Source organism: Temnothorax americanus, unplaced genomic scaffold (genome assembly GCF_048541705.1).
Source record: "Temnothorax americanus isolate GAGA-0224 unplaced genomic scaffold, ASM4854170v1 Scaffold13, whole genome shotgun sequence".
NCBI lineage: Eukaryota > Metazoa > Arthropoda > Insecta > Hymenoptera > Formicidae > Temnothorax > Temnothorax americanus.
In genome coordinates, this window is record NW_027509264.1 from 887,852 (window position 1) to 910,604 (window position 22,753).

General features: G+C 40.7%; 1 protein-coding gene across 1 annotated transcript in view; it reads right to left on the minus strand.

The window, feature by feature from the left end:
- Positions 1-22,753, minus strand: part of Sema2a (Semaphorin 2a) — a 320,164-nt gene that overhangs the window by 220,405 nt on the left and 77,006 nt on the right. Inside the window, exon 2 of the mRNA XM_077399561.1 lies at positions 21,858-22,054. Coding sequence (XP_077255687.1) covers positions 21,858-21,962 — 105 coding nt within the window. The 5' untranslated portion in view covers positions 21,963-22,054. The remainder of the gene's footprint in view (positions 1-21,857; positions 22,055-22,753) is intronic.

The following is a 22,753-nucleotide window of genomic DNA, read 5'->3' on the forward strand; positions in this document are numbered from 1 at the left end:
ACATATTGTATAGATGTTTACGCAAATACTGACGTTAGAAATCCGGAATGCGCGAGTCGCGAATTGTAGTATACCATGTTTATTCATTCGATAGTGGCAACGTGTAGTATTAGCGCAGGTGCATCAAGGCCTTGACATGTTGATTTGGGCTCGTGATATACATATGCATACACAGGCATCTATAACGACGAGGATTTCGGTTACATGCATATACGCAAGTGTAAATTCAGCTCATTACGACACGGCGTGTCACTAATTCCGATTAATGTTAATGCTGCACAATTATCATCTTGTTACTATAGCCGAAACCCTAAATTTGTACTCTATTGATCAAAATCCGGAAGAAAGCGCATCCGAATTCGGTGCTTTCACACCCATGAAGTATACTATTGTCTTCCATGTCTGTATCGTAACATACGATATTTTCCAAATAAGATACTAAGCAACTAAGTCATTAGAAAATAAGTAATATCTTAAAAAAACAAGTAACATTCTAAATCAATATTATATTAGAAATGCACAAAGAAATGTTTTGCAGCGTGCTAACGCCCTCCTTTGCTCTAGCATATATGTAAAGACAAATACAGGTGTTACATTATTTAGCAATCAATTTCTCTCTCGCGTATAATCATGATTCGGAATCTAATTTGAAACGAAACGTCTGCATATCTACGCATGCATTGATCAAAGGCGCAAGTAGCATAAATCCCACGGAATCGGAATGCGACTGGACACGATCTCGTTTGTGCGTGTCTGCTAACCGTGCGTAAATGCTGACCGGTATCAGGTTGCATGGGCGCACAGGTGCAGCGTCGAGGAAACGACGTACGTACGTACGTACGTCGGCGTAGTAAGCGACCGGGCTGAAACACGCGCACGCAATACATACACGCATTGCAGATTAATGGATCACGCATACCGACGCCCAATTGGTTACAATGCGCGTCGGGCGTTGTCCATTCCTGCGAGAATAACGACGCGTAACATAATATCGACGAATTGGCATCTCGCGTTCGCCTCATTATTCACGACGACCATGAATTTCAAATTTCATGACGTACACCGCGAAAATCTTTGGCAGGATACACATCGAGGGACGAGCATTCCTTCATACTTGGACTTTAACACAAATTCGCACGCACCGTACACCGTACACCGTACATCGTATTATAAATTCAACGAAGCATCCGTTAATTCTCGTTTTATAAACAATGAAATTATTTAGAGTTACACAATTATTAACCGAACATAATGACCCGATATTTATCCTTCTAATTTGTCTTTAGGTTATACTTGTTCAAGTGCATCGAATTCGGGCCGTGTGTCGTCTGTGTTTTTGCAAGCAACGAGCGTAATAAAATGCGCTCGCATTTTAAAAGAAAGTGGAATATGAATGTCTGTATTCGCGTGCCCGCGTGTCTGCAGCTGTATATACGTCGGTACGGAGGAATTTATAAAGTATGAAATATGTTGTGAGGAAAAACACGGCGATGCATGCAATATGCGATGCGAAATTTACATCCCGAACGTCTGTTTACCGTGCGCCCTTTAAAGGTTTTCGCACACATTCTTATACGGCGCGCATGTCGACTTTGTGCGTCGTCGGTTCAAATTGCATCGATATTACATCTCCGGAGTGCCCGATGCTCGCAATGTTCGGCGTAGTCCACTTACAGGCAAAACAGTCGCGTTCTATTGATTATCATACCTCTCACAGCTTGTTTGAATGCAATGCAAAACGCGAGTCGAACGGCAAATCCAATGCAACGACTATGGTTGCACTAACTCAACGAATATCCCCCGTACAAACACGGCACGATCATACGTTTCAATTTTGCATGAGTAATACGTATAAACGCGCGCAGTTATATTAAATTATAAAGGGCCCCTGATAGGAATGTTCGCAATAACGCGGACATTTATGGAGATATAACCGATCCTCGTTACATACCTCTCTCTCCACCGAACGTTGTTCGGTGGGGAGAATACCGATCGTATATGCGTTCCGAAGTCATGCGCATAAATATATCCCTCATTCTTCAATAATGATCAATATCCATGCAGAGGGAATTGCGAAGTATCTCCTAAAAACGCGCCGCCCGGCCCCCTCGATTCGCTAAGAGACTTCCGTGTAACTTATTTTTGTCTCTTTGCGTAGGTTCACTCAACCGCGATAATAATTCAAAGCGAAAGCTAAAGTTCTCGCGCGAAAATTCGATATTCGAGCCACGATTTCGCGGAAAGTTTGCAAAACTTCTCAGGCATTATCGTCGGAGTAGTATAGGGTCTTTTCCCTAGAATCCACGTAGGCAAAGTCGTGCCGCGCTAAAATAATAATTCGACCGGCGTCCTCGAATAATAAGGCCTCATTAATACCGTGGCGACACGAACGATAATGAAGAAAAGCGCGATAGTAGACAATATCCTCATCGTGAGATAGTTGGAGTTCAGAAATATGTATAAAGAATGAATATATATTTTATATTTCTTTTCAAATTTTGAATTCGCAATATCATTATATATACTTCGTGCAAGAAATATACAAAAACTAACGCGCATTTAATTGGTTGGTGATATTATGATCGCATTATGGATAATACTTCGTAGACCAGTTTACACGCAAGATTAATTCAACTGTTAAATCTAATGCACTAAATCAATTATGTTTCGCATTTGGCCCGGGAAAATGGTTTACGCCGCGCATTAACTAAATGAAAATTCAAAGCCAAGTTATATAAAATTTAATTCTTCCCATTCTTTATCCCGCTCAACTGTAATAATACGAATAAATGATGCTCCAATGTGAGTATATCGATGGCGGTAGCGAGGAAAATTCGTAAATCGCTAAATGATTCATCATTGGTATTAATATCAACGCAATTTAATGGCTGGTGACATTTTCGCGACAAAGTAATAAATATACATTAAAACACAACTATATAATTGTATTAAATAATAAAAAAATGTTTGAGAGTAGTACTGTTCACAAAAAGATTTATGTTATATTATAAATTTACGATTCGAATCCAATCGCGAGATTGATAAATTTTCACATGAAAACCATCGATATTGAAATGAGTGAAAAATATGAACGATCCGTACATTAATTGCAATAATAATTAATTCCCCATATATCGTGCTCGATGACATAATCGATCGGTAATAAATTTGTGTTTTAACGACTCTTGTATACCCTTCAAAACACGAAACAAATTTTTTACGGCATAATAAATAATCATATCCCGCATTAGAATTCTAAACGATAAGCGAAATTCCTGAAGGTACGCAACTCGATCTTCGTTTTCTTACGGGGAAGTCACGTAGAGCGGAAAACGAAAGGGGGATATCGCGAACGGAACGGAGAATCGAGCCCGACAATGACAAATATTTGAATTAATTTGTACGACAATTCCAAGCGCAGCCGACCCTCGTACAATCCCGTATCCCATCAGCTCCGTATTCAGTCACGTCAGAAGTTTATGGTGGAGTTCACCGTCGGGCATATAGAATTGATTTGCGAAAGTAGATAACGCTTATGCGAAAAACGTCTACTGCCAAAAAACGTCTACTGATACAAACAATTTCTGCAACAGCATGTTTATAATCCTGCGCAGTCTCGCGATACGAGCTCGTAAAATATTGATCGTCCTGGTAAAAACGAGGTATAAACTTTAACTGTTATTTAGCCGTAAAAAGAGAAAAAAGGATTTATAGAGGATCTATAAAGCGCGCGAGTTATTTTACTTACGTTAAACTGTAAATTAGCGCCGAGCCCGTGAAATCAGAGCGAATGCATACATAATAATATAAACATCATCGTTCTAACAGAAACGCCTTAATTAATTTACATCTCCATGCACGTACTGAAAATAACCGCACGAGCGTAACATGCGACATTCTTATGCAAACATTGCGAACACCAGCGTACAGGGCGTTATTGCACGCCAAATATTTCCCGAGTTGTGAAAATATTCGACCGAATGCGCACGCCGTTTGAAAAAAAAAAAAAAAAATAAAAGAACATTCACGCGCGCGCGTTTACATCTCCCGAAACGGCGTAAAATTGCGCAAAGCGTCGACGCTCACTTGAATTAAACTGCTAGTGGCGGTGAGTGCGAGTCGCGGCGCCTACGGTTTCGACACGTGTATCGACGCGCGATGTGCCTTTAGGAAAAGCATTTTATCGCTCAAACAACTCCGTGCGAGTTCTATAGAGAAAAAATGCGCGACACAATAAAAGTCGCGCCGTTTAACTCGCTGAACCTGCTGTGCCCGTTGTGGTGGTATCTACCGCTCGTGAAAAATCCGGCAACTTTCAGTTATCCCGACGAAAAGAGAACAGCACGAAATGCAAGATAATAACGCTGAGCACGATCGCCTCGTTCTCGCGCCGATTTTTATCTCGCGTTTTACCCGCGAGAAAAGAAGGTGGACGTCCGCATCTTCTTATTAAAATGGAGATGTCGGATCCCTCTCCCTTATTAAAAGATAATACTTCCGAGGCTTTATTCACGCGGACGTGAATTACCGCGTCTCTTTTGTTAAATGCGCGTGCAAAGAATTTGGTAATTAATACGACCGCAGGGCACGAGGTAATCCCAGGCGCACCGGGCGAATTACGCAAAGGGAAAAATGCCATCCTTGCGCAAAAGCAGACACGTAATTTTCGCGAATACCTGACAAAGAATTATTTTATCGGTATTTAAAGCACACAAAACGCTCGAGATTTCGTCACGCAGTATCCCCAACGGCTCCTGATGCATTGTTTTATTCCCTGTATTTATCGCTAACGTTCGCAACGTATTTTCGATTTCTCTGATGTATTTATCACGATACATTTCAAATGAACATAAACGATTATATTAATCATGTTTGCATACAAGAAACAGGCGATTATGTTTACGACAGAAATAGGTAACAATCAGGCAAAATAACTAGAGCAAAAGAAAAACTGAAGCGAAAGTTAAAAAAAATGCATATCTAGGGCGCATTTTACTTATTTAATAATCAATCAGAAATATATATATATATATAAAACAAGGTGTAAAGTCACAAGTTATAAGACAAATTTTCCTAGAGTTGATATGTATAAACATGTTCATGTGTAAAGCAGCTGTGTCGCAGAGCAGCTAAAACTTGTATAACTTAGACAGAACTTCACGACGATTGGAAGTGTCGATAAGGGAAATACATAACGGTCTGAAATAGAGATGGAGAAAGCAAGATGACATGTGGAAGTTCTCTCAATGTGCACATATCGTCCAAACTATGACTGTGATTTAATGCAGATTCAAATATTAAGACCGCTATTAGAAAATAATATAGGCTATTTTTGTAAATATTTTCTATGAAAATGTGTTACGTAGCCTGTATGCATTCGTTACATGAATATTAGTTCACAAATATGTGAAATAATAAAAAAAACGTTCTCGAAAATAGGAAATCTTTCATACATCAACGCTAATTAAAGTAAATGAATTCCTCTAATCATGAATTCGCGTTATATCAACAGAATTTGAACGATCACAAGAAAGATTTGTCAGAAATTCCGTGCACGCCGCCAATACGGCGATATTTGCTGTGACCACGGACTAATAAGCCCACCAGTTTTATAGAGAAGACTTTCAGCTAAATACTCCGTATCGCCCTTTTTCGTATCGCAGTCTCATGGTTTCCCCCAAGGAAGTTCAATCATCAATCTTGATAAAAATGTCGAAAATCATCACTCCTAATCATTGATCCTAATAAGGCGAATTGCTCTTTGTATTATAAGTTTTACTTTTGAAAACAGCATAAAAATATATTAAGTTTTTCAATCAATTATAAAACATGTCAATAATGCATTTTCCATTTATAACAAAAGTACTTAAAAATAAATTTAAGATACTCTCTTCAGAGAAAAATCCGATATAAATACCCTTGCTATATTCCGCATAAAGCCCATCAGATAGAACATTACGCGGCAGTCTATCAAAGCATGAGTCACTATTGCTCCCAATCTCCTCGTCGGAACACATCAATGCACTTTCGCGAGGCCAGTTTCATGCTTCCTACCCATCCGGAGTAAAATCCCCTAAATTCGTCACGCCGCGTAGCCAGGCGAACGCGTTTGCTCATTGAACGCGCCACCTCATAACGCCGGTCGTCGATGGATTACGCAAATATCCATCGCCGCGACGGAAATTTCTAAATGCGTTTTAGGTGCATGCGTATTAGGAGCGCGTATATAAAAGATTAACTCATTAAATTCCTTTAATTGTTAATTCATTAAAGTTTTACGAGGGCGTTAGAGCATAACGAAGATCATCTTCCTCGCGAACACCTCGCGGGAGAATATACGCGGCCTGGGGAAAACCATTTTAACCGATCCCTTATGCAATATGCAACCTGGACCACCTGCCGCGGGTTTTGCATGCTCCCTCGTCAATCGACCTCTTCCTGAACGCGAGAAGGAAAGCACGCGGAGCGAGCGAGAAAGGCAAGAGGTGAATCAACAAACAAGGGAGTCCGTAACGAGATAGTGCGCCAATTTTGACGCAAAGTTTCTCCTCTACTATGTTAATCCTGTTAATCCGGCCCAATCTGGGATAAGTATTGCTTCGATAAGGAACCTCGAGAGTTTCCTTAGCGCGTCATATTGGATAAAATCGACGCGCGTCAGATCAATTGTTTTAGAAGTAATTGTTAATACTTATTTTAACTAACGGTGCATATTTCATTGATCCATCGAAACAAATAATTTTGATATTTATTATACAGATTCGTATATTTATAAAATTAGATATTTAATTTGTACCAAAAAAAAAACATTACAAAATATTAAATAATAAAAAATCTTCTAATTTGCAGAAAAATTCTTTTTAATCATTATTTAATTATCTAAAAAAATAAGATTTTTAACAAACATCTTAATTTTTTCCATACGTTCCCTATAAAAATTTAAAAACTCTTATTTTTACACATGTAAATGTGTGTGTGTGTGTGTGTGTGCAAGTATTTAAGAAACATATGCATCTGACAAACAAGTTTCAAATTCTAAATCGTGATATCAAAACCGTGTAGAAAGCACCTTTTTTGTCTTTTTTCTACACTCCATAAAGTTGATCGGCTCCCCCAAAAACTCTCCCCCCCATCCAACTCGCTTTCTACAGACCGCCGTGGTGATTTTCCAATGGTATTCGCGCATCGGGAATCAGAGATTTCCACGAAAATTAAACGACGGAGTGCGAGAAGCGCGCGTCTGGCTGAGGTATTCGTAATCGAAGATTATTTTTCCGAGCCGATAATAAGGGACGGGCGGACAGAGGCGGCTGGGAAGGGATTTAAGCGTAGGTGGCAGTGAGGCGTGATATTGATACTCCTCCATTTCTCGAGGGGTGACGACTCTTCCGTTCTTCCCCATCATACTTCTATCCCGCGCCCAACCGCTCGACTCCTCCGTCTATCCCTTCCTGCAAACCACGTGTTTCTCTCTCTCTCTCTCTCTCTCTCTCTCTCTCTCTGCTTTTAAGACTGGCAGCATAGTAGTGAGCGAGCAGAATTTTTACGATAACAGATTAAAGGATTCCAAACTGACTAGCGCGCGAAGAGCAGACCCGGAAATAGCGTTTCGTTGCTTCATAGTATAGTCAGCGTTTTATCTCCTTCGTAGCGACATCATTCTCGAAGAACCCTTGACGCAGAACGCGCAGTCTTTCAAACTCGAGTTATCGATCGTAAAGTATTACGAGCTACATGTCTGCGAAAATAACTCTGCGCATAAATTTCTTCAATATCATAAATAGTAAAAATATCACAAATATTATGCAATATTAAGAGTAAAGAACAATCTTTGTTTTCATTTCATTTAAATCTTATCAAAACATTATGAAACTGCTTTCCGTGTATATATTATGTCAAAACTACTCATTATTACCTTAAATCTAACCACAGTATGAAACATGTATAACGGAAGTGAAAGTTCACATGACTAAAATTATGGATAATAACCGCTTCACTGCTTGTTTTACAAACCATTTACTTAACTCCATTTATAAGCGGAAGGGAACACAATCGATCCGATAGATAATTATAGCTTTCATCACAGTTTCGGTTAATGAACGAAGAGAAAAGAACATATGACGCGGTAGCTTTTAAAAGAAAATTTCGCCGATACGTGCGCATACCTTGTTTTATCGCGCCACCAAAAACTTTCAACATACTTCCGGGGTTACGTAGCGATCGATGGGAAGGATAAAACGGGTCGCTCGATAGGGTGTAGCTATATAGACCAACAGGTTTTCGGCGACATACGTCGACGTAGGTCGACGACCGATCGTCGAATGGATGCATCTCGCCGACATACATATACATTTTTTCGCCACCGAATCGCGCGCTTCGGCACCCGGTGCATCGGGATGCAATCCTATTTCACACGATGGCCTATCGCGCGAACAGAGTGCGCGTTTACGTATGCACCGCAGTAACGCGGACGTCGTATGCACACACCTTGCACTGATATACGACGGGAAAACACAGCTCTGAAAGTTATTTACGGCTTCCTACCCGTAACCACGGATTCGCCACGCACACGCGGACACGCATCCATATACATATACATGCGCGTTTCATTTATACATAAAGCCACCTGCGATAAGTTAATTTAAAAGAGCTCGTTACCGAAACTTAATTGCGCGTACGTTTAAAGTGCGCCATTTCACTTCCACGGAAGAAGAAATGAGGCGCACCGGCTATTGTGGCGCCCGACATTTTATTGCCAAAAGTTCGTGGAAAGAAGAGTGGCGGAAAAAGATTGCAATCTTCAATTCCAGTTTTATATAGCGCTTATAATACACAATTGTGGCGATCGTGGGGCACAGTGATGTGCGCTGGGCTAATGAGACGAAGATCCGAGTTCAAATCTGGCCAAGAATCGTCGGTTTTTATTCGATCGCCTCTCGGAAGGTGATGGCAAACCACCGAGAGTATCTTGTCACGCATGGCTTTTCGGAAACTTGAATCTTCCGCGATGAGATATCCGAGAAATGTTCAGTGCAGACAGTACACACAATTGTGTATCTACAGCTAGAATAATACTGATTTCTCAGTACGGTTGACGTTTTAATAGTTAAACATGGAATGCTCAATATATACGCGTTTAATGAATACATGTTGTACACACAGAGATGCACTGGCTGCACTGAACATTTCTCGGATATCCCGCGGAAGATTCAAGTTTCCGAAAAATCTCCTATTGCTGTTAGTAGATTTCCAGATCTCCCTCTTTCTACCATCATCCCCCCTTTCGCTCTTTTCCCCCTCAGTAACGTTTCGAGATTTTCAAAGGTTCTACAGATATGAGTTTTCGGCAAATTGACACACAAAACCCACCGCAATTTGCGTAATTCCGACCAATCCTCTTTGCTACCTGAAGTACCGTAATTTTGCACGGGATATCGGATAGAGATAAGCACCTCTCTCAATCGCATATGGAAATCGAGTAATAGCATAACGTGACGCGCGTAATTCGAGCGGGAATGTAGGCCGCCGTAATAATGTAGCAGGTATCATAGACACGTATCGGGTGCATTTCGATAACGAGGTATGATGGCGCGAATCTAAAATCGCGACTTCGCGCCCAGCAGCGCGGGCGTTTTCCCGTCGATCGACTCGGTAAACCGGCTTTGGAAGTACGGTGAACCGGGGGTTTGGGGTTGTATTGATCGGGGGTTGCTGGCTGCGCGGCGTGTTGGTGACTGAAACATAGTGGAGCGGGTGCCTCCAGTCCGCCACACGTAACAAACGAAATTCGGACGCAAGCGGCCTTGACCAACTTGACGGCTTCACGTCGACGATACTTCTCCGCGAGCACCCGCATCCGCGCAAAACGAAAGAACCGACATGTGAAACACGCGCGCGAATGTGCGGACGCGGCGTAATCTCGGCGAGTCGCGCCCGCGGCACGTACACATTGCTATTATTAACGATAAACCGTCCGGCGTTAGCATAGAGCACCCCGCTAAGAATTTTAGCAAAATGATTTAAGCTACGGTAAAGCCAGAAAAAGAGGCGTCCAGCACGTAAACGATACACAGATCTCATAGCGATTAAACTACCTGATTAACTGGTTTACGAATAATTCCAGTTTACGACCGTGCTATCTGCGGATCTTTATGAACACGTATAAGAAAATTAAAAAAAAAATAGTTACACGTGCGAGGCACGTGAACCGTGAGTCAGGAGATTTTACGCTTCCTTGAATGGCGGAGGAGTGGAAAAATGCGTCAGAAGAGTGTGATAACCTTCGATTATCGGACACGAAAAGAAATGGAGGAATAGGGCGATCCGTTGGTTTTGTCCAATTAATCTCCGGATTTCGTGCAAGGATTCTCTTATTAGGTAACCCACGGAAACGATGGCCGGTTTCGTCTCATTTGATCTCAATGATTGAAAACGGTATAAATATCTCTCTTTCTTCTCTCTTTCTCTTTCCTGTTCGATTGTAAGATAGAAAAAGCGAATACTTATGTACGACTGCATAAAAATCAGAAAATTCTAGACGGAAGTTTTACAAATGAACCTACGACTTTCTGTGAATCCGCAAGGATTTTGCATATCGCCGACCGGCACACGACGAAACCCTTCTTCCTCCTCTCCCCCTACTGAAAGAGACAAATCAAGACAGATATGGAAAACGGGAAAAGTACGGGCAGTGAGAAAGAAGAGTGACAAAAGTGCAATCGGCGAGGAAAAAGACATCCATACGTATTAATAATGTCAATTAGTCTATTTCTCGTATTCCAATAATTTCCAAGAATAATACAAAAGAAATTTATGCCTAATAAATACTTTTTTCTGTCTTTCTTCGAAAACTAATCTCTTGCTAATGTATAATACGATCCACAGCTAAAATCCCGACATAAAGTTTACATTTATTCGCATCACTTCCCATAGTATTCCAGGCGTTTTAATTTATCTCGGGTATTTAATGTAACGCTCGTCTCTTCCCTTGTCGACGAAAGATTCGAATTACAAGTAGCGTACAAGCACCGGGCGGGTGCTTACAACTACAAAGCAGTTATTTTTACAGCCATGGGCAATGTACGGTTGATCGCAGTTACGAGCGGGGAACGAAAGCGATATAAAAGAGCCTAGATGCGGTGCGTATTCCAATCCCGGTAATTCGGCGAAAGAGCTAGGTAGCGATCAAACCGGCGCGAACTACTCCGGATTATCAGCGTCATATCATCACGATTGTCCGTGCAATTGTCCGGCGCTCGAGCTCGAGATCGAAGTTTCGACAATTGGTTTCTCGAAGCTCTTTGGAAGGGTTTTGGCGCGAAGCGGGGTGAGTGTGAATAACGCTTGTGTGCGAATTTATCTCTGGTACGAATTAAAGATACATGTTTAGTAGCTTCTCTGATATCGTGAAACTGAAGATCTCCATCACTATGTGGAGAAATACGGAGTATTTGTGGTAAATAACTCTCGATAGTTACTCGAGATGCATTTTCGAGTTTATCATTTCACGTTACTGCTAGTATGATATTATATATTGGATCACATAGTACGTAAAATATTCTCTCTAATGTCGTTATTTGCCCTCTCGAGTTTATCTCTAGCAACTTTTTTATTTCCATTTCTTTTCTACGTATATATATATGCGCAAGGAGGTATAATGCCCGACAATGTTCGCTATATTTGCATTATACGCGATTCAAGCGCGACGGTAAGTTCATTGCAGAGATACCCTCAAAGGGTTCGCGTCGCGCGAGATAAATACAAACGGCTCTACATGTATGGGCGTGCAACATTGGGTGATAAATATGGGTAAAACCCCCTCCTCCCTTTACCCGCTCCGAGTTTTTCACGGCAGCTCCGAGATTCGCGCCGTACACTCGTGCACCGGTGAAATGCATACGAAACGTCAAATGCACTCGGCACAGTCCATCAAAATGCAAATGTCTTTTATCCACGGTGGTAATATATGCGTCCGTCGAGAATCAGTATTCAGGTTGAGCGTGGGCCGATCCGCCCCTGCGGTATCACAGCACGAGTGTGTGCGCGCGCGATCGTGGCTAGGGAGTTACAACGGGGCGAAGCAACCCTCGAAAGAGATCGTGGCACCCGCAGTACCTCTCCTGGCCAAATCTTTAGTTTACGACCGATTCGGTGGATCAATGGCAACCTCGAAGACAGCTCCTGCATCACGATTTTCAGGGCGGAGCGGCATCGATCTTAATTGATATCAGTCTCTGATATCCTGAGTGCGTCAACGTGAATACTCGCGTTTTATGTCGCTCGTAAAGTAGATAAACGGAATCCAATCTTATTTAAGTATTGGACTCCCGTCGATTTGTAGATTTCGGGAAAATGACTTGCAATTATAAGACTGTTTTCGTAAATGAACGTTCCGAAATTCGTAATTTTGAAGTTCACGTAACCCATGGATTTTTAGAACTATTATATAGACATCTTCGTAAGTTCTAAGGTCTTCTTTTTTTTCCTGGAATCCGGAAAGGAGAGGGAAAACCCAGTTGATTCTTTGCTAACACTAACTCGAGCCAGACGCTTAGAAAATCGGACGATTCTATTGCATTAAATTGAATTCAGACACTCAATGATGAACTTAAGAAAGTCATTGAGGAAAGAAATAGAGAAGAAAGGGCCGCGATCGTTGAGGATTGTATGTATTTTTTATAGATATTGGCTGGGTGTGTTTGTATGTAAAAAACATTTCTTTTGTAATACTGTTTGTTATTAAATCCGTCGCAACGATTGTCTAAAGAGCTGTTCCGTTGAAGGAGTCGCAACAAAAACGCGCCGTTTCTTTTATTACGAGTACTTAAATAGAATAAGATGTAATAATCCCTTTCACTTGCGCATCGTAGCGTTAAACTACGAACTGAGACTCTGGAAAAAACCAGTTTTAAGATAATGTCTTAGCGGCAGGGCGAATCGGCGAGCGTAATATTATGTTGTCCTTTGCGCAAACGATGGCAAGCCAGTAATACCATAGCGCGAGTCTTTTATTATCGATGTCTACATTTTTTACAATATATTAATGAATAAAATCGTTTGCGACATTATAATGACATTCTATACAGACTGCTCTAAAATCGTGCAATACCATGCTTTAATTAAGTACATTTTGAACGTCAATTAAATTTACGAAAATTTTTATATCAAAACGTTGAAGTTACAATAGTTTCGAAGCTATAAGCAATCAATGTTATAAGTAATGAATATCGTGTAAAACTTGTGCACTTATTGTTAGGCTTTACGCTTGCACGCAGAATATCGACTTGTTATCTATATTATCGATTTTCTCTCTCATAGCGCAGATGATATTAATTTTTAACGGTTATAACTGATTTTGTCTCTTATAGGTTCTTTCGTTTTAGGCTGTAATAATCATGATATTCTGTAATGATTTTATCAATAGAAAATTTAATTGTCGCACGCAAATTAATTATATAATTATTTCCGTATTGTAATTTATACATTGCACAAATGCAACGATCTTTTTTTATTCATTGCAAGGAACGATGATGAAAACTTGCACGGTTAGCATTTACGAACCTTCGATACTTTCAAAAAGAAATAGGTTTAATTGCGTTTAATTAAACGAACCGGCTCGTCGAATATATCCATCATGACAATGAGATTACAACGTAGCGATATCGTTTGGATTACGTAACAGGGTTGTTGCGGAATCAATCGTCTGGCGGCGGTGATTAAAAAAAAAAGAACGGTGCGGGAGATGTTCCGCGCAGGCAATGCTGTTGAAAGTACGAAATACCCGATTTCGTTCAGTTGAACGATCCGGAATGATCGCACCGTTTAACTGATCGTCGATAAAAAAAGCTTAAATGAGTTTCTCCACTCCTTTTCAGTCTTTTGCTTTTTAGCCCTCAAAATATTTCGTACACGCCCTCTCTTCAATCTCTTTTCTTCCCATCTACATTTTAATTACAAAAATATCTGTCAATTTATATTTGCATTATACACACGACTTGCTTGTATGTGTATTGATCCTTTTCGGAAAACTCGTGATGCAATTATCTGTATATGAGTCTCGTAGCAAATGCATGGTTACCAATTCACGTTATCAATATTGGTAATGTCTGTTTGCTAACTGAGCGGTACATCGTGACAATAAAGCGTTATTCTCGTTACAGAGTGGCGAAATTTTAGATTAACTGCTGTTTACATTGTCATCAATTATGTATCGCATTACTATAGTTTTCAATAATTCGCAAAATGAGATGTGTCTTAAACTAGTCTTTGGAGAAAAGGCGTTTTAATAACCCTTATAGATACTGAAATAAGAACGCAGTTTTATATTTAAGATATTTAATTAATAGAGTATTATATAGTAGCGACAAAATATTTATATTTTTCGCGATAAGAAATTGTGCGACCGGATATCATTCAGAACAAAATTAACGGTTACAAAGGAATGTTTCGTGTTTCACGTAAAAAGTAATTGACGCTTTCGTAAAATCACTGCAACTTTGTTCAGAGCGATACAGAAGAGTGGGTATTTATTCGACTACGATGGTTGAATCGTATAGCTATGTTATAAAAAATTTGCATGCGCAAGCCCGCGCGGAATCGCGAAGGAGGTCTGCATACTAATAAGTTACCGTAAGGCGCGAAAATACGAGGGGAGAGGGCAGAGAAATTATAAGAATGGAAAATGCTGGTCAAACTAAGGTAGTAGCGATACTTCAAATATCCAAGCTGCGAATGATAGAAGGAAATGAAGGCGGCGCGAAAAAAAGGAACGCGAGCAAAGTAAAGACACGGAACTCACGGAAGTAAAGCAAACATCTCCGTTTCCCGGGAAATTTGCGTTACGAGAACAAGAGCTCGCAGTCCGCCAGTGTGACGCCGTCTTTTTTCCCTCGTTAAAGAATTTTTCATTGCGCCTTATATAAGGTCGGGCGATTACGAGCGGGTATTGCCGGGAAATAAAGAGAATTATTCTATCGGGTTAATCGGTGAATGTAACGCAGCGTTGGTATAATATCGAGAGATTACCGAGAATCGTACATTCCTTTCGATATTCCGCGTAACGAGAATTTTAGTTGGAAAAATGTCTCTCTTAACCTGCACCGCACCTTCGTGTTATCATTGCTGTATCAGGAATTATGATACCGCGAGCAGATGGCAGTAGAATTTGGAAAGGGGAATCGGTAAAAGCGTGTATTATTAGAAAATCGAGAATGGTATACGCGAAATAGCCGTAACATTCTTCCGCGATATAATTGGCAATAATGGATCCGTATCGCATGGAAGATTTGCCTTCATGCATCCATGGTTACCATGGAGTCATTTATACCGACCTTCCCCCATATGATGCCATTACTATCCGCGCGTAATAATGGATAGGTCAGTCCGTGAATTCAAATCATTGGATTGATGGAGCACGCAATTGTGCTGGCATAAACCTTTATATTATCTTCCAGGTTTGGTTTGCCTGCTCGCTACATTATGTTTATAAGGCTAATCTAATCTACTCATTAGTAATAAACGCTACATTTATAATTTATTGCAATACCTTTCCATGAAAAAAGAAAAAGGAGTAATGCAATAAGAGATACGTATGTGTGTCAAATTGTTAAACATTTATTAAAGTGCCAGAGAGTAAAATAGGCTTCGTTGCATTTGAAATATAACAATATATCAATACAATTTATTATTTGTATAAAATCGCGGCGAGAATCGCGGGGACAGATACGAGATCAATTTAAAAAAATAAGTATAATAATTTTTTAATTTAAAATTATAACTTTAATCGATCCATAATATTATAAACAATTTTTTGTTTGAAATATTAATAAGCCACTTTCTTTATAAGCGAATAGTTATTATCGTACGCATAAAAAATCTGTTAAAATTGATCCATAATATTACAAACAATTTTTTGTTTGAAATATTAATAAACCACTTTCTTTATAAGCAAATAATTATTATTGTACGCATAAAAAAATCTGTTTGATATTCGACAAAAAGATTACTATGTTATGCGTTTGTCTCGTATTTATTTATTTCCGTATAAATTTTTTTTATGCTATAAAAGATAAATGATTTCTAATTATTTATCCTTTAGAAAGCACATTATATTCTATGATATCAAATAATATCATGTGTTCAGCCCAAAGGTACATATAAAATATTGCTTTAGCGATAACCCAATTCAGAGACGAATATCTATTAACCCTCTCGCAGAAACACCCTCTCGTTTGCAAAATTTATGCGATTCCCGAAATGTTTGACTCCCTCGGACCTCGTGCTGCCAGTACGTGAGATACACCGCAAAGGGCTGCGTTGCCCTCGTTGCCGTACTTTCGTTATTAACCCGCTCATGTCGGGTGGCGGTCGGCCGTATATCGATCGATCGTGTGAGAATGGCACTCCATCGACTAGATACTTATCGTTGTCTCTTCCTATTCTACCCTGCGTAGAAAGACGAATATTATATACTTGTTCGCATGTTTTACGTGGCGCGCGTAGCCTCGAGCCTTAACCGAGTCCCATATGTCGCGTATACAATTCGGGGTGTTTTAAGACCGAAGGCTTTGTGAGGGCGAAGTAAGTGAAGAGACAATAAAAAATCGTTTGCAAGGTGGCCTTACGACGTCCTTATTTGTCTCATTCGCAACCTGATCAACGACAACTGATAGTCACACCTCACGAAAAAGCTTTTAATGTCAGGCTGATTCAGCCAGTGCGCATTTGTCCGGAAAGCAATAAAGCTAAGTGTAAACAGAAGTCCTTGCTGGTCAACCCTAAGTCAAGGATAGGGTTACACGTACTTGTTTTACTCACAGTATTTGCATATTGCGTTGAGTGCAAGATTATTCACGCGTAAGAATTTTTTTGACGTCTATGAGCTGTTAATCGAAATATCACGAACACCTGCGCGGATTTCTCTTTATGTTTACTAAGGAAGAAATACTCAGATATTAGTTGGATCGAGTTGTTTCGCATAAAGCTTTTCTGAGCGGGCTTACGCGTTGTTTTGCGACGTTAATGCGCATACTGGGTACACGTCGAAACTTCGGAACGCTTTTAGCGGCGGTTGGTGGACAAAGAAAAACGTGGAACATGCGAGACACATAAATATATGGCTCCTTGTTCAGCAACGTTAGAAGCTTATCGTTATTCCGCACACGTTGGCCGTTCGTCGCAGCCCACAGGCACTAACTATTTACGTTGCGAGTCGTCCAAGAACCTCCCGGTAGATAAACAGCGAGGGGGAAACGGCCACCGCCATCGCCACCCCACGTAGCTCACCTCTCGATGGCTGTAAGCATTTAATTTGCATAGAAACGCGACTAACTTTGGCTATTAAGCGTTCCTTGCCTCGAGGCTCACGCTAGGTTTCAATTACCAGAATGGCAAATCTTGAAGGCTCTCCCTTCATCTTCTCTCTCTCAAGGTTGTCGATTAAATACTCATCGGCATCTATTTCAAGATCGCTTGCGAAAATGGTTTCTTTTATTTAACCACGATTTTAAATTCAATAGACATTAAATGTATAAATGACTATTTATATATTAATATAATTAGAGACGATGATCATGAATTTTGCGCTTGAGACGATCATGAATCGTTAAAAACAGATTTCTTCCTTTAGCGGGGATTCTCAACTTCAGTTTCTCTCATTCGCGGTACCGTTCTTCTCACGATTTACATTTAACACGCTCCAGCTGCTGAAGCAAAGACCATTTGACAGTAAATTTGCGAAACTCAGCCACTTCGTTAGGATGATTTGAACGCGCGATCGCATAAAGCGGAATGCTCGTGGTGCCTTCCACACCGTACATGTGCACTCTTTCCTTATGCGAACGAATGCTTATTCGCAGTAGTGGCAGAAGCGTTTCGTAGATGCGCTATGCTGCACCAGCACCGACCGTTCGGTGCCTTCGCCGCAAAGATCTACCGCGATGGCTCTTTTCACGAACCACTTTCTATCATCTCTTATCGCCTAGCACATCTGCGGTCTCATTTGCAGCCATGCACGGAGTGGCTAGCTATTTCTTTCTCTATCTTTCAGCTTGTTTATTCGCTTTCTCGATAGTGTTTCGTATCGTATCGTATCTCTTTGAATACTGTTGCCTTTCTACGCGATCTCGGTTAAAAAAATGCCTTCCTTTTTTCCTCGAAAAAAAAAAACGTCCTTTACTTTAGTGGCAGAAAGTGTTTTAGCGAGTATTTTATAGCTACACACTCAAAGTATAGTTTAAATGTATTTATTTTACACGCTTATCGTCCAAATTCTTTTCTTTGTGAATATCATCAGTCATAAATATAAGTGACTCGCTTTATTCAAAATTTGATGCAATTTCTTGTGCGGTCTTAGTCACGGATTAAATCGCCTATTTGCTGGCACACTGCGCTTCTATTCAAATGCTGAAGCGCTCTCATAAATTACGTGAAGTTCGCTTTGGAGACGGGATGGTTACGCTGCCGCGTAAGAAAAAAGCTCGATTTGCATGTGCAATTTCCTGCGGGGCAACGAACGCACGTGGGGCGACCTCCGACTACCGATGGGTAGTCGGTGTGCTGCTCCGCGCGCGTTCAGAGAATGGAACGTATTTCTAATGTAATCGGTGTGCCGTTGTACGTTCGCGAAGCGCAATTGCTGTCTCGAATTTCCATGCTTCTGTGAATACCGCGTCAGGGATGTAAAACGCGTTTATTACCGTTATTAAAGAAAATGACAGCGTTATTAATTCTGGCGAAATAATCGGTAATATCGGGTCGACGTCGCGACCGGCTAATATAAATTTCTGAAGGTTAACCGTAGGAATACCGAGCATTTTTTTGGCTATACGTTTTACCCAATGGCGCGCGCGCGCAGCATTTTGCCCATAATTATTATATGAAAGAAACATAGTAATCTGAAAAATATGTAAAAATCGTAAACTTGTATGAGTAACAATAAGACATAAATTGTATGTACAAAAAAGAATGGGAAGATTACGGTCTGGATATATGAATATATTAAAAAATTATAACTTATTTCCTCTCTGTTTCTCTTTCTTTCTGCTAAACTAAAAACCTGCTATCAGAAAAGATAAAACAAATATATTCTATTCTTTATGAATATGTGACTTACAATAAATTAAAAATATCTCTGATTTGCTTATTGTTCGTTTTAGTATTGTTATAATTAGAGAGTTTTTGCGATAAAACGCAAGCGTATGTCTGCTTGCCGGAAGCAAACGTTAAGGACATTCGCATTTGAGATGCAAATCTCCGCCTGTCGATATCCACAGTATTTCGAATAATCCGACTTTAAATTGGAACTGTCAGCGGCGAACACGTGAATTCGTCGCGTTGTTTTAATTAATTAAAACGACTCTTTCCAAGTGCTTTCTATGCGTACGGCTTTGCATAATGACGAATTGGCGCCCGTTGAAATCGTCGTTCAGTTAACGCACGATCGATCCGTTCTCTGTGTATATACCGCGGCAAACGTGTTGTCGACGGTGGAAAGCGTTTCCGAAAGAGTAGAAATTCATAAAATAGTAACAATTAATTTTATCTTTGTACGAATGCAAAGACGATTTCTTCCTATTGCTTTTGTGCAATGTTCGTCGCACCAACAGCTTCACGGAGATAACGTCGATTGAATCGCGCCCCATCTCCTTTGCAGTATAACAGAAGCAAAACGTACGCGTTAAATCATACAAAGCTTCTCATATCCCGTCTGATATTTCTTTCTTCGAAGCAAGGAAGAAATATACGCGCGAGGATTCTTCGAGAGACAAAAAAAGAAAGCACGACGAGATAGGTGGAAATATTCGTGAGGGTTCACGATAATTTCTGCTGCGCCCCTCGTGGAAAGACGTTTGGCGCGCGTCGGAAAATGGCTTTACATATATCAAATACTGGAAATTCGACGAGGGTGGATCGCAATCGATCGCAACGTAAGCTAACAGTACTTAGTGCGATGTCACCGAATTTTTTTGCCGACGCGCGCAAGTTTTCCCACTCGTGAACTTATGTTAGTCGATTAAGCAAAAGCGAAAGTTCTCGGTGGGGTCTCGAACGACGCACGTGCGTCCATCCCAAACGAGTGTTGCCGTACACTTGGTGACCGCACTTTACAACTCTCACATTTACCGTGACCGCACGTTTCGCGATGCATGTATATACTTTTGTAAAACGCACGGAACTGAGGATTTTACTTTAAATATTCAGACCGTGTAGAGATTTTGTCCACTTGTCAAGCTTAATGTTCCACGTTATTCTAAACACTATCCTGTTCTTTAAGCACCGCAGTCTTTTTCCTGGTTGCCGGCTCCAGAAGAAGCGGAAAGCGAACCTCGAGTATCTTCTAGATTTAATATTTGTTCGTGCGAGAGAGAATATGCACGCAGTGTGCGCCGCACAAATGAGATACGAGCTCTCATTTCCTTGTGCATGGGGCTCTTTCTCTCTAATGTACAGAAATATCTTGTGGATTTTCTGTAGTATATGTATATCGCGTGTCGTTCTAGATAAAATCAATAAAATATCTTTCGCCTGACAGTCGAGTAACGCATTAACGTTATATCGGATGCGCGCATTGATTAAATTGATATGTAACTAATTTGATTGCCACCGTCAGTTGTCAAATAGAACATGTGTGTTATTATAAATGAGTGAGAGTAATAAATATCGCGTCAATTGCGACCGACATAATAACAATTGCTCAAAAGTATCACGAATCGAGAAAAAAATCGTGTCATGATATCTACTAGCTATTACGTATTGCATGTTTGATTCCGGGCGTTTGATCTTCTATCGTTCCAAAGAAAGCTACATTTGTAACTTCAATCCTTTGTCAATATGTTATATCTTCGAGACATGATCCTCCTTACAAATGTCTCAAGAATGTTCACAAACGTGCGAGATACTGGATTCTCAGCATCTCCTTTTTCCTCTGCTGGTTCGCGAGTTACAGAATATAAAACTCGTTTCGTATTTATGATTTTTTGATCTTCACAGTCGACACTACGATCGTATCACGTACGTCGTAAGCGTGCACTCAACGAGGCGTCTGATCGAACGATTTCAAATGCACACGGTCCAATCGGAAGGTGTATTTACGACGGATTCATTGTCACGTAGCGCCCATTTAAGAAGAGCACGTTTCAAAGGAATCATTATTTTGCCCGATGATATATATGACGCTGGTAATCCGGGGTAGTTCGCGCCGGTTTGATCGCTACCTAGCTCTTGCGCCGAATTACCGGGATCGAAATACACCGCATCAAGGCTTTTTTATATCGCTTTCGTTCCCCGCGTTCGCTCGTAACTACGATCAACCGTACATTGCCCATGGCTGTAACTATATCGAGAGTTATTTACCACAATCCGTATTTCTCCACATAGCTCATAGTGGAGATCTTCAGTTTCACGATATCAGAAAAGCTACTAAACATGTATGTCTAATTCGTACCAGAGTATAAATTCGCACACAAGCGTTATTCACACTCACCCCGCTTCGCGCCAAAACCCTTCCAAAGAGCTTCGAGAAACCAATTGTCGAAACTTCGATCTCGAGCTCGAGCGCCGAAGCGCGAGACGACTGTGGGATTGCACGGACAATGGTGCGAAAGAAGTGACAAATTGAAAAACCGTCCCATGACCAAGAACGCGTTTGCGCGAGAGCCGACTGCAAAACCCGTAATACTCGTCGAATATCCCTACGGCTTCGGTCCTTGATCCTGATGTCCTGATCCACGACGGAAAACTCGCGGTAATAACCGCGGTAATTCACATTCAAATGCGCCGAGCTCGCATGAACGGAAAATAATGACTCGTCGACAAAACAGTAAAAGTAGCACAGAAATTCGCTGAAAAGATGAACTCACCATTATCGTCGACTTCCCTCTCGATGGCGGCGTGTAACACACGATCCCTCGCGCTTGCACTGTGACAGCTGCACGTTCCTTTTTAAAACAATCGTTCCATCGCATGTAATCCGATGGTCGTCACACTGCGCACTTGCGTCGACGCAGCAACATTCTTATCCCGACAAACCAGCAACGTTCAATTGTGGGCAACATATCTGAGAACAGAAACATTACGATTGATTAGATAACAAACTTGAATAATTTCATACTGTTAAACAATGCAAACGTTTTCGATTTTGTTTAAAACTTATTAAAAATAAATATAAAATGTTTCAAGAGTTTACTGCAAAGAAAATTTAAAGAGTTCCTAGATTGAACAACTCTACATATACAACCACGTAAATAGCGAAGATGCATAAAGTTTGCTATTCAAAATTTCCAACTTTCCTGCTTCAAGCCAACTAGATATAGCACAGGTGATCCATCAATAAAAACGTATGCCAAAATATACGTACGGTATGTTTATATATACGAGGGTATAGAATTCTTCATAATTCTGATGTCAGTCCGCGGATACGTAAAATTCGACAACTTAAAATTCTCCCATGGTGGAGCTGCAGCGAGCATTATCTCCGCTTACAAGTAAGTAACCAAGAGAAACTTGGAACACGAAACAGGAAAATTACTCCTTTGACACGTTACAGGTAATCGTGAAGGAAAAAGGCTGTGAGCTGGGAATGTGGAGAGGCGAAAGAGATGGGTATAGCGGAGAACGGTGGACTTTCAAGAAAACTTGCGAACCCGAGGGAACGCTTGAAAAGCTTTATAACTTAGACAACCTTAAATCGGCAAAACTGCCGCGCCTCTGGTGATCGTAGAGCGCGTCCAAGGCGGAATGAGGAAAGCGGAAGCGG